Raw genomic sequence first — 13859 nt, 5'->3', positions numbered from 1 at the left:
TAGGTAGGTAGTATATATATATATATATATATATATATATATATATATATATATATGCTGCCGTAGGTTTATGGTTAATTACTTTATTCAATTCAATTAGACGGTAGTATAAATGAACCATAACTGTTATGCCACCCTATACCTAGAGAAATACCTAATAGGTTAACCCCAAAATAGCATATCTAAATTATAAGAAAGCCCATTGAGGCCACAATTGCAGAATTTACGCCTAGATAGAATTTTGGGCAAAAAACCCTCAAAAGTAGGGGTATATGTACTAGCTGACAAAAGAAAGAAGTTATTAAGTTGGTGTTTCTTCACTTCGCTCCACACAGACGCACTAAGTTCTTCTCTTTGGCAGTTTGGCTCCTCGCACATACCGCACAAGAGCACCTATCTCCTCTCATTTCTCCTCTGCTTGTGCTCATTTGATAATGATTTTGTTATTGATGAGTTTGAAGTGAGCAAAACTCGTAGGTTATGATTTAGTTAGTTTATTGTTTGAAATGAGCAGAACTCATATGGCATATTTATGCTTGTCGTTTTTGATTCATGAGGTTTGGTTTTTGTCCTTTCAGTGTTTGTTTTGATTGAAAATAATAAAGACGTGAGGATGAGCCTCCTTCTAAGTTCCAAAGCTCAAAAAAAAAAAAAAAACACTTGAGAAATTAGCCTAAATAACTTTTGGATCCTAAATCCGCCACTGAAGCCAATTGTACGGTAGAGGAGAGTGAGCACGTAGGAACAACCATAATTCAGGCCCGGGCCTGAAATGAGGCAACACCCTCAGGTACCAGGTCTTTGAGGGACCCAAATTAAAGGGAACTATCAGTTCAAACCTCACACTGTCAGTAAATTTGATTTCATATCCCCAATAGTGTTTCTATGTTCATCATTACCACAAACGACATCCATTTATCCAAGAATAACTCTGGTGCTAAGGAGGTCGATGTCAATCTGTTCCATTTATCCAAGAACAACTCAGAGACTTGTACGAATTGTGGTGATGACTTCTTCTTCAGACTCTTCCGTGGGCTTTCAATCGCCGGCAAGTGTAAATGTCAATCTGTTCCTCTATCTCAAGAGACCTCCTTTTGATCCATATCAGAGTTCATTGATCTCTCAACTAGCCTTTACACTGTTACACTTGAATGAGTCCTTTTACACTTGTACTTACTCCTTACGGCTCTCATCAACACCAATCCTACTCAAATTTTGTTTCATATCCTATCCACTTTTCCAATAACCCATCCCACTCTCTTTTCATCCTTATCTTTTACTTATTCAACGCACCTTTTTTGGTTCTTTTACCCTTTGTTTTGACTATAAGAAAAGGGGGTTAGATATTGTAAATATATATATATATATATATATATATTCACATAAATCTAATTTATAATTAAAATAAATAATTATAATTATAAAATCAAGAACACAAGATGAACATGAAGAACACCAATGTTACCAACTCGGGTGTAGGAGGAGAGGAAAATGTTGAAATGGAGTCGTGTGTCTCACACACTTTCCCTAAGACAAATTATGTCTCCTCTATCGGTGCAAAAAGTTTGATGGCACTTGTTTCCTAGGATACAACGACTGTTTGTGCTTTAGAGCTCCACTGCTGCCAAGAACACTCAACGAACTTATAGTACCTTCTATCTATCACCAGAAAGCTAAAACTAAAGAGAGAAAAACTCTTTGAGAATAGAAGGTGATTATCGAGAAGGTGTTTCAGATGTATTTAGACCAAATGAAGTGTCACATATTTATACATGGAGGAATGTGATCACCACTTTAATGTCATGAATCTATATTCATGAGTTACAACCTTTCACATGCCAACCCTTGACATTGTTTGATATGTTACAACCTTTAACATGCCAACCCTTATCATTTTTTAGTCACAAAATTCAACCATCATTGAACTTGTTGTTACAGAATCCAAAAGGTTATGTAGTTGTTACAAATTCCAAATCCTAAAGGTCAGCGAAATGTGAAAAGTCCAAAAAACGTTTCAAGTAGTCATCTTTGGGTGACTATTTCTTATGGGAGGTGAAATTTACACTCCTTATTTTACAATCCACACTCCCACCTTTCATTTTTTGGTAAAGTTTTCACAAAAAGACAAAACACATATCACTAAAAACAAGATTTAAATTACCAAAAGATGAAATTAAGTGGGAATGTGGATTGTAAAATTAGGAGTTTAAATTTCAGTTCCCTTTCTTATTCACCCTATAACCCATTTAAATTATCTAATTTAAATTGGTTAAATAAAATGGTGAAAAACACCAATTTTCCAACAATTCCCCATATGAATGAAATTGGCGACCAAAGACTCGATAGACTTGGTGATAAATTTCTACGATTGAAACCTGCTTAGGATATGTTTTACCCTTTGAACCTTCCCTTGTGAAAGTATGTTGAGTTTACTAAATAGACAGTAGACGCAATGTCTTTGAACTGTTCGTCATTTGTGTAAATGATAACATACCTCACACAAAAGTCTTAATGGTACTTTACAGTTTTACAGTTCTCACTTTTGTGTCTATTTTGGCCCTGAACACGCGTCTGGTTCTGTAAGAGTTTGATAAGAATTGTGCCCTAAACAATTACCTTAGAAACGGCCACACTTCTCGCTCTTGCATAGGTGATTTCTTAATTAACATACCTCACACAAAAGTCTTCATGGTACTTTACAGTTCTCACTTTTGTGTCCATTTTGGCCCTGAACACGCGTCTGGTTCTGTAAGAGTTTGATAAGAATTGTGCCCTAAACAATTACCTTAGAAACGGCCACACTTCTCTCTCTTGCATAGGTGATTTCTTAATTAACATACCTCACACAAAAGTCTTCATGGTACTTTATAGTTCTCACTTTTGTGTCCATTTTGGCCCTGAACACGCGTCTGGTTCTGTAAGAGTTTGATAAAAATTGTGCCCTAAACAATTACCTTAGAAACGGCCAAACTTCTCTCTCTTGCATAGGTGATTTCTTAATTAAGAGTAACCCGCATTACTCCGCTCGGATTTCCGATGCATAAAATCATTAAAAGCTTTCACTTAACCTCATTCGTTACGAGCATCACTGTTTTCATCATAGGAATGGATATGAGGAAAATCCCCACAATGATCTGACATGGTCTCTGTAGTTTGGTTGTCCCTTTTGAACCTAGATCTTGGGATCTCCAATCACCTCGGTTGGGTGTCCACTGCAAAGATTTTTAATTTATAAGCTTTAGTCTCAAACCCTGGAGAGAACTGTACTGGTTATCCAACTGCTGTATGATGCAAAACTCTAGTTTAGAACTACAACACTAGTATGGTTATCCAAAGTGCAGGAACTATCATGTGTAGATTAGATTTGTTGTTGATATAATCATATATAGAATGAGAGTTCACATGCAAAATCAATTCTCCTAGGCAGTAGTGGCAGAGTCTTAGGTTCAGATTTTATGTGAGCGAAAAAAGAAGAGGGCCATATTCTCTTTTGAGAGGTTAAAGGGTGATTGTGTAAACAGACTTGAAAATATTTTATAGATATCCATATAATTGAAGGATCTAATTGAATTGAACCCAAGTTGTTATAGTAATTAATGCATTTCTTTACTTTTCAGCTAGAACTTCCCTGTGAATCTTTGGTCCGGGGATTTCTATATCAATACTAAAGGTTTCTTTGCTTTTTCTTATTGAGTTGTGTGTTTTTTCCTAGTATGTTTAACTGACGATCACTTCAGTATATGATGTCTTCAAGTATATTTTTGATTTTATTCTACTCGGTTAGTGATCAAATTAAAGTTTCCTGTTTAGGTGTATGTATGTAATGAAAGGCTTCCATGTATTGTTATTGATGTTAACGAGTGGAACGTTCTTTCATGATGCAGCAAGCACTTCTAAGCCATCCGTCAGTGCTACAAAATCCCAGGATAAACCAGCCAACATAACAGATGTTGGGAAACTGGTTGATGATTTACTAGAGTCAACATCTTCTCTATTGCTGAAAGAGGTTACTATAATACTCTGGTTTTCTACAATTTCAACTTTGGCTGTTTTCTGTGATGTGCTAACCAGAATCAAGTCATTACAGATTATGGAGAAGAATTTTAAGGAACATGGAGAAGGACTTGGAGAAGAGTTATCAAAGAAAATTAAAAGTCAACTAGCTGCAGAATTGCACAACACAGTACGTTGTAAGTATTTTGCTTTGATGGTCAAATATTTTTATTTTAAGTCATTTATTTTCTGTGATTAAGAAGCTGTTACTGTCACATTGTTATCAGTGTACATCTGTTGAGAAGCTTACAACTATACTACGGTAAATATTCAGACGTGTTATCATTTTGTTGCAGATGATATTCAAAAATACTGCCTACACAGAAGGATTCCATGCTGGGATGCACTGTCATCCAAAGCGTTCTTACTCATGTCTTCTTCTCTTCCTATCTTCCTGAAGACGTAGTGCAGAAACAAGCAATATCTGTGCCTCTTGATTGCCAATCTATTTGAAAGCTATATGCTTACTGAAAGGTTTTTTCTCACATTTAACAGAGTAGATATAAACTTCTTCAATGCGTCCGTTAAGAAACCTCTCAATACTTTTGTTCTTTATGATGGATTAACTGTTCTAAAACTTGAATGTGCGTATACCTATATTGCTTATGTACATCTGATCATATTCGTAATCAAGCCATTCACAATATTAGATTGTTAGTTACACATTGTTTGGCTTCTGATATCAAATACTGATTGGCTGCGATGTGGTTTTTGGGCCAGCTTTTACTCCTGGAGAGAAGGGTATTGGTTATCCAACTGTTGTATGATGCAAAACTCTAGTTTAGAACTACAACACTAGCATGGAAACTTAATGTACCTGATCATTTTCATGTAGCATGATGAAAGGGAATGTACCGTAAGCTACTGAAGCAAGCAACATGCAGAGGCTAAAGAATAGAGCAAGAACTCCACCATGGGTTAGCTACAATGAAACATATTCTCAATTTCAGTATCAAGGCTATTATGCAAAACTACCCTGCAACAGAATTTCCAACTCTAAACAAACTTTTGTTTTCTTGCAACAAGTTTTTCATACTTTCGTGTGTATCACTACCAAACACCTTCACACAATAACACCTCATTCATCAAATTATATGTGCAACACTATGATAATTTGAACAACACATTATATTATCCACACTTTTCATTTCAATACTCTTTAGTGCTTGTTTTGAATGAATGAAATCAACACTAACCAACTCTAGAAGTAGCACTTTCACCATCATCATTTCCACCATGCGGTTCAATCCGGCGATATCTCCTCCGAAACGGCCACAAAGACCCGAACCTGCTCCACCTCCCGCCCCGCCTTTCCCTCCCCCCTCCCCCACTATTCGATCCCTCCGACTCCTCATCAGTCGGTACCGGAATCTCCACCCGGCAAACCGGGCAAGAATTGTGAAGCCTCAGCCAAGGCACAATGCACTCACCATGGTATATATGCTTGCATGGGAGCTCCCTAGCCTCACCACCAACCTTAAACTCCTCCATGCAAATAGGACAATTCGAGTCATTACTCAAATGGTCCTCGATAATCTTAACGGTCGGGATTGAGTTGATTGCCGGCTCGGGTACAGGAGGCGGACCGGGTCGGTCGTTTTGTGTCAGCTCCTCTATGAGGCCCTGGAGCCCCGACCCGAAATAATAGTTCCCTGGATCCGCTCCACGTGGAACCGGCAAACCCGGGTGTTGAGTAACTCTTGACCTAGGAAGGGGTTGAATGGGGTCGTCATTGACGGGTCGGACTATGATCCACGTCCTGGGTCGGTTCCGGGTACCGAGCTCCGGGTGGGTCGGGTCCCCGCTCTCTATTTCATCATCGAAGCTGCGGTGCCTTCTACGCCTGCTGGGGCGGGGACGTCGGGTTTCGGGTTCCGGGTCAAGTAGTCCGCGGATGGGCGGGTCGAGCATGAGGGAAAGTGCTTCTAGCAAACGCGCTTCTGGGGTGGTGTCGAATAAGTCAGTGTAGTCGATGAAGCGGCGAGTGGGGCGGAATGTGATGTCCATTTCGGCGAGGAACTGCCCGAAGCAGCGCGGGCAGGTGACCGGGTCAGGTGTGGAGGCGATCCTGACCTGTCTTTGGCATTGGTAGCACCAGTAGACCTGATAGATTGGTCTAGCGCGGGAGTTGTTTCTGGGTCGACGAGGAGGGCTCAGAGACATGGTTAATTTGATGGTTGGTCTCTGAAAATGGAAGCTCTAGTTTCCGTTTTGGTTTCTGCGAACTATTAATATGGATGGATGTGTATGACAAGAATGGCTTTTGGGGTACACAAAGCAAACCTGTACCTTTCTTTCTTGCTTGCTTTGCTTTATTGCTCTGCCATGATCTTTGAGAATGATTATAGTATTGCTTTGGGGGTTCAGCTTGTTTCGTTGGGGAGAAGAAAAGGATGAGTGAGCTAGGGTCTCATGCATGCCATGCAAATGAGGTTTCCCATTGTGAGGTAGATGGGATTGATTCTAAGGGCAAGTCCAACCGTGGTGCTATATTTGGCTCTTGGTCTCATTTTGAGACTTTTTATCTCCGACAGCCCATTTTTGGTGGACTTAGTTTTGGAATTATAGTACTTGGTCTTATGATTTGGTCTTATTTTCAGTCTTATATTTGATACATTTTCAGGACCAAGACTCAAACAGTGGAGTGGGCCCACAACAACTAAACTGGGCCAGCCAGCCCCATTCAATGACGCGCTGATGATGGAAACAGGTGAGACGCGTGCAGAAAAAGACTTCAACGTGGATGGACGCGCCTTTTCTATTAATTATTAATCTATTTAATGGATGGCTCAAATTTCTCTAATTTAAAATTATGTGGTTGAGATCTGATATAGTATTAATTATTATTAACTCATTCCAATGGACATATACTAAATCAGCCATCCAGGGTTGATGTTTTATAGCCAAAATATTCACCGCCTCTATAAATAATTAAATATGGCATCCATTTTTACTTAAAAAAGTAAGAAAAATATGAGAAATATTATTTTTACCTAAATAATATGATTCCATTTTTACTTACCATATTATTATAAAAATAAAAATGTTGAGTTTTTCTTTATATGATAATGTAACATATTATTTTATTATAATATTCATAAATATAAATATTGTAGGGCTTGTACTCAAAACTTATTTTAATCAAAAATAGTGTAAATAACACCTCCAAATAAGACTCATTGTTAGAGATGAGAAAATGAGTCATATATAAATAGTGCAACTAGAGGTCTTAAAATGAATATAGGACTCAATTTATAAGATTATGGTTGGAGTTGCCCTAACAAGGAATATTGAGTTCACCAGTTTTGGGCCTTTGAATCAAGATTCCATAAGCCCACTTGAGATTCTTCTTCATGCCAAGAATTAGAGTTTAGGATCCAAACAGAGAATAAAAGAAAGGCAGCGTCAAGGATTAAGGTTCACCTGAGGCTTCAAGTCTTCAACTTTTTAATCAAATTTACGTGGTCATGACTAATGAAAGTTTCAGAGTCAAATTTGTGTAGGTGGTTTATGGGACCGCTGGGTTTTTTGAATATGATTAGGTAGTAGGTACCTTTACTTTTAGTGTTTCAAATTTGAAGGGCAACTCTTAGCTCGTATAATTAGCTATTCATCCATTGCTGAGTTCATCAAAAATCTCTATCTCTATCTCTATCTGATTGACTATCTCTCTTCTAAACCTGCTTTCCTTTCTTTCGGTGTATGAGACAAGTTTCGTTTCCCTACTCGTCTTGCTGTCGATCTATAAATTTAAATAATTTGACGACGTCCTTCAACCTTTTTCAAAAAATTTAGAGAGTTTTATTCGCTACGGCATGAATATTTTCTTATTTAGTCTTAAATAGAAAGGAACACCTTCATAAATTAATTACTTGCTGAGTTGAAACTGGTTTCATCATTAGCTCAGGAAGTATGAAAATGTACTACCTAGTTGGATAAACTAGAGGTCTCAAGAACCATACATTTATTTTTATGGAATGAACGGAATGACTAACTCTTCCTTCTTAGTCGAAATTTTAGCAACACATAAAACGTACATGTATCTTTGTAGTCAAACCCGAGGCATCCAATAATTGCCCAGTAGCTGCAAAACTAGATTTCCTAGTGTGATAAGGAAAGCTTGTTATACAAGAACCTCAAAATATCATATATAACTTCCGGCGATATTGATATGGACGCATAACCATTGCAGCCACTTAACGCAAATATATTGATAACATGGAAGAACAGTGTATAACATCACCTCGACATCTCTTGCTCCAGAAGATATGAACCTTCCTGTTAAGGTGTAGCACATCAAAGTGCAACAAACTACTACTGAAATGTCACTGTACGTACGTCAAATTTGATTTCTCTGGCGCCGCTGGGAAGTCTTCAAATTTCTGGTCAGCTAAACTAGCTTGATGTTGTTTGAACTCTGAGGGCAACTCAAGCAAGCATAATAACTCTGGCCAGGTCTTCCTTTGATGAGTTCATCACGTCCCTCTTAGTCCACCCCTGACCGACTCTCCCAATATTGTTGACTTGTTTTCATGTCTTTCGGCTGTTTATATTTGGAAATTCTTGTATGCACGGAGTGTATTTACACAACATAATCTTAACCGTTCATAACAATTCATATGTTTAACCACCATGTTTCTATATTATTTCCTCTAATCCTGACCATCCATATATGTATGTGAAGATACACGCTGTGTACTGAACATGTTTTCGTTTATATATCGTTAATTGTTAGTCTAACAACATAGATCATGCATAATTGGATAGTTAAGAAAAAAGTTGAAAATTGTTACTGTGATATATTTCAAATGTGTAAGAATTTTACAGACCCTAGATCATGCATGTGTAATTAATTTCCCTAATGACTTAATTTCCCATCGTATTGGTTAAGCCTTAACGATGTTTATGAATGGAGAGATTGCTTAAAGACGCAATGACAAGTACTTGGTGTGTACGTTCTTTATTTGCTAGCGGAAGTAGGTCTACAACGATTCTTTTTTGTGTATGTCAATTTTAAAGCTTCTTTGGTGTTCATCTTTTCACGATTTTGGGGTTACTGGACTTAAATAGTTAGGGAGGGAAAGAAAGAAACAGGCTAGGAATACTAAGAGTAAAGGAATATAAGCTTTTTTCATTAGTCGTTTGCATAGATCGATCACTACTATTCTGATCTCAGATTTGTAAAAAGAGACGTTGTACTCTATTTGAATTTAAATCGCGCACAAAGTTACAAAAGTGTGAAATGTGGTTCGCTTTGTTCTTGCGTCCCCATGCTCCCAAGTCCCTAATGCGTTAAGTTATTAGTTAAGCTGCACATTAAGATTTGGAAATGGTAAAGCGAGAATTGGAATCTGAAAATGACTTTTCTCGGTGCTAGTTACAATCAAAGTACTTGAAATGGCATCGATTGCCAGAAGCCCAGAACTAATAATCAAACAGATCCTGAAGTACATATATAGTTCCTTCGATCCTTATTTCAGCAAAGCAAAGTTCCCAATTTCTTGCCTAACACATCTCACGTATACATGCAAGTTAATTAATTATACTACTTTTAACTTTCAATTTACATAGAAAAGTTCGAAGCATCTCTCTATAAATGAGTGCAAAACGTACTTGAGTTAGCATATATATCTCAATTTCAACTATAATGTAACTCTGCATGCAAATAGATTTGTGAGATTTGCACTCACATTCTCTTCCTGTAAATTTCACCACAGCTGGCCACTTATCATCAAGGTCCAGATTACATTACATCATGACTGGTTTGATCGAATTGGAGTCAACAATAAAAGAGAATCTTATATGCTTGCTTGTTTTGTAGTTGTTTACCCCTTTGCGAGTTTGCGATTCCGAACATTTAACCATTTGGTGCAACTATGGCACATTTCACATGTATGCTTTATACATCATTTTAGGAAATATGTCGTTTAGGCCTAGTGACTTAGTGAGGAGGCAAAGAAGTGGAAGCTAGGCTAGGGCAGGTGGGAAAGGCTGTAGGGTTCTTTCTTTGCAAAATTTCACTGGATGCGACACAATGAAGCTTCCTAGCTAGATTGCTGTCAGTGTCGAAGATGATGTGATAATAGTGCTGGCTTCTTCTCCTGCGCAATGTTATGCTCACAATCTTATCTCGTTGAAATGAAAAAAAATTAGGTATATACCTAATATTAGGGGGGGAAGACTTCTATCGTAAGTTTTTAAAGATCTGTTATTACAATTGAGTTTGAATGTAAATTCTGAATTACTTTATTAGTAAATCATATTTGAACTTATTATTTCGCTAGAAGAGGGTCTTCCATGTTTTGTATTGGTTTGGTTGATCTGGTTGCAAGCATGATTTTGTACGTGTTATAATTTTCCATAAAAAACAAAATCAATGTTCAAACATAGTGTCTTTCTACAAGAATCAAATGCATTTATTTGCATGTCATGAACTGTCCCATAGCAACATGTATTACATACAAAGTTCACTATTTACCTGATGATCTTTGACCAAATCAGAGAAGACTACAATTCCCATGAGGAAAAGTATATAACAGAAGCTTTTTCTATATATGGTTTTATGAACAAAACATAAACATAACAGCCATGGGACATAGACATTGAGGAATCCTCAGAGTGATAATGGATAATGAATGCATGAACCAGTATCTTTGTCTATTTTATCAAAATACAGAAAACAATCTGATTGATCCAAAATCACTGGATACTTCACATTTTCATATGATATTATTTTATTTAACCATGTAAGATTGCCATGACCACCCCTAGCCTCGATCAATTAAAGTACAAGAGAAACGATCTTGAGCTAGCTGTAGATTTCAGTTCATGTCCTTTGAACGTACACATATAACTAGGGTTTTGTGAGATTAAAAATAAAATAAAAATACAACTTGACGCATGTCGATCTTATATGGTAAAGTTAAATAAGGAAATGTAAGAACATGCATGCATGAAAAGTTGAAAACTAATAGTCGATCCACATGCATTAGATCCTAACTGTCTAACTTTTGCATCAACATACAGTTAAGAGGTTTGGAAACAAGCTTATCTATCTGCATCTAATTGTTCGGTTTGGGAAAACTTCTCCTTTTGATTTCAGAAGGGATATAAACTTAGACTCATATTAGTTTACTAGTCGAGTCTTAAATCGGTTAAGACATTAGTGGTTTGGAAATCAGTAAGCGGTGAACTCATGTTATGTTTATGGGAAACTCATGTTACGTTTTGAAAGTCTTTGGTGTCAAAACGGTGAAATCTTGTGAGTGTCATTCATCTCTTATCTAGAGAATTATGATTGTCTGAGGTTCTAAATCTGATATATTCTTCGATTTTATTAATGAAGTTATTTGATAATAAAGAGAAAAAAAGAAAACACTTTAAAGCCTTTGATTATCTCGGATTTGCATTGTCTAGCTCCGAACAAAAAAATATTTGAATGATTCCTATTCCAACAAATGAAGAACTTGATCAACATCAAATACTTCAGTGTATTTCATTTTGATTAGGTTTTTGGTAGAACAACCCACTACCACACTACCAAGCTTGTCTACCATTTGGAAATCAGCAAGACATTAAATGGGGATTCACCCCAAGAAAAATTGACCAGAACTAGAAGTCTAGGAAGGTGATTCAAATGAATCAGATGTATAATAATTCAATATTTTTGTAATGGTGGTCAGAAATTGAACCCTCCCAAAGCAAACCAAGGGAAGGAAATGTGCAATATTCTAACCCTATTTGGACCAAATAATAATATACTAAATGGAAAGGTCATACTCCAAGACATCTATAACCCAACAAATTAATTTACAATCATAACCCAGTTCTGCAATTATCACAGTATTCCCAAATCCCTACCATTAATGAAAATCAGACTGGTATAGCATGTATGTTAGGGACAACTAACCCAAAGCTAGGTCAGGGCTGATGTAAGTCCCCACCCCCCCCCCCCCCCCCCCCCCCCCCCCCCAAATTCAAACCTACATTACTTAGAGTAATTTGGTCAAAGATTGTAACAATTATTTAACCCCTCCCTTGAAAATGTTAGTCCAACAGTACCTTTTTCTTGTTGGACACTCCTTTTGTGCAAAATTGCATGTGAGATTGTGGGAGTGGTTAGAAGAAATTAAACTGGGAAAGCTTTTGAAATTACCTTTGTGACCAAAACTAAACAAAAGAAATGAAACAGAATCTCACTTAAAAATATAAAGAGTACGGATTTGTACACTAAAGATAATAGAATTTCTTATTACAATGAATTAACTCTCTATAAACCATTACAAGTAGCTAGTGGGTCAAGCGTTTAGGTATGAAATCTCCAAGTTTGCGTTCGATATATGAAGCTGTCAAGAATAACCAGACACTATGTTGTAATACATAATTAAAACTGTGTCGAGAGAATAAATTCTTAGCTTATAAAGCTTTTATGATTCCAAGACATTGTCAAAAATCAAACTAAGTCTCTATAGACTATAATTGTCCTAATTGTAAACTAGTTATATATTAGACCAAAATTTTTTTTATCTCTAAATGAAACTAATCTATTTTTATATGAGATTATGAACCCTAATTTCAAAACTGAAAAAGAATAGAGAAAGTTCATCTTCCTCTGGGTTCTGCATGATTTAAAAACCGGATGCAACAGAGATTGTGGATCCAGCAAGCAATAAAAGCTAAAAGATTTGAGGGGGGGAGGACAAGAACCCCACCCACCATTCCACATGATGTGCCATTTCTGTTAAACAAATATAAGCCAATCTCTAACATTATCCCATTGGATGAGGACCTATCATGCCTGCTTAACATTTAGACATTAGTTTACTGCAACGAAATGTTGGGGCTTATCGGTATGTCTGCTCTAGCCGATTCAAATGTTGGACTCACCTATTTGTCACATATTGTATGAGAAAGCGCAGTGTTTCAATTCCTATTATATAGTTCCATAGTTGTGTGTAGCTAAAAGGGGGTAAGGGTCACTTTGTTTTGGCTACATCATGTGGGGTGTGTTGGCATAGTGGAGGAGAATGGTGGTATCATGTAATGGAGCCTAGAGAGAGATCGTTCCCATCTTCTCACGTTACTACTTGTCTCTTTTGACATTTTCTGGCATATGGTCATCGCATGAATTGATCGGATACTTCTCTGTACGGAGAACACAAACACACCCATAAAATGGAAAATTAGGAAATAAATGTACATCCAAGACCCGGTTCATAAATTATATTCTCGTTCGGAATTAGTAGTCGGATGAATCATATATTTGAATATAAGCACCAGTAGCCTTTGTCGAAGTGGGATTTGAAAAAGGACACTTTCTAGGTTGAATGATGAAACTTAAACTTCACCCTATTTTTTGGCCGGTGTTTGATCACTGTATCAAAATGATTTGGAGGTACGAAAGACAGGGCGGTGGGGGCGAACTTCACATTCCATTCCTTGCAAGGCTCCAAAAATGAATACGGGGTTTTTCCTTTTTGGTTGGAGAAGATAAGGTTGGCATTGGCATCATCACTTTTAACTATGGGTTTCTGGTTCTTTGTTAATCACAGAATGATGAAGATGATGATGCCTTATAATAAAGAGACAAGCTGGGATCATAGCTTTGATCTCATTATTGCAGAGTACAGAGCACAATAATGCAACTTCGTGCATAACAACCCTACAGCCTCACTGAGTTCAAGCAGACATGGAAAGAAAGAGAGAAAGAAACACAGAAAGTTTTCTGAATTTCATCTTCCATTGATATACATGGTGTATGTACAAGTTACAGTGTGATGATCGAAGCCTCGAACATATGCTCTCTC

General features: G+C 37.1%; 1 protein-coding gene across 1 annotated transcript in view; it reads right to left on the bottom strand.

Annotated features, from left to right (window-relative positions):
• The window catches only part of LOC101297035, an 11373-nt gene extending 5157 nt beyond the window's left edge, over positions 1-6216 (bottom strand). The window contains exons 1-2 of the mRNA XM_004292637.1: positions 5254-6216; positions 4871-4975 (exon numbers count right to left, since the gene is read on the bottom strand). Of these exons, the coding sequence (XP_004292685.1) occupies positions 4871-4975; positions 5254-6216 (1068 nt within the window). The remainder of the gene's footprint in view (positions 1-4870; positions 4976-5253) is intronic.
• Positions 6217-13859: the final 7643 nt, after the last annotated feature.

This window comes from Fragaria vesca, linkage group LG2, assembly GCF_000184155.1.
Source record: "Fragaria vesca subsp. vesca linkage group LG2, FraVesHawaii_1.0, whole genome shotgun sequence".
In the NCBI taxonomy this organism is placed as follows: Eukaryota; Viridiplantae; Streptophyta; class Magnoliopsida; order Rosales; family Rosaceae; genus Fragaria; species Fragaria vesca.
This window is presented reverse-complemented; position numbering and strand designations above follow the sequence as displayed.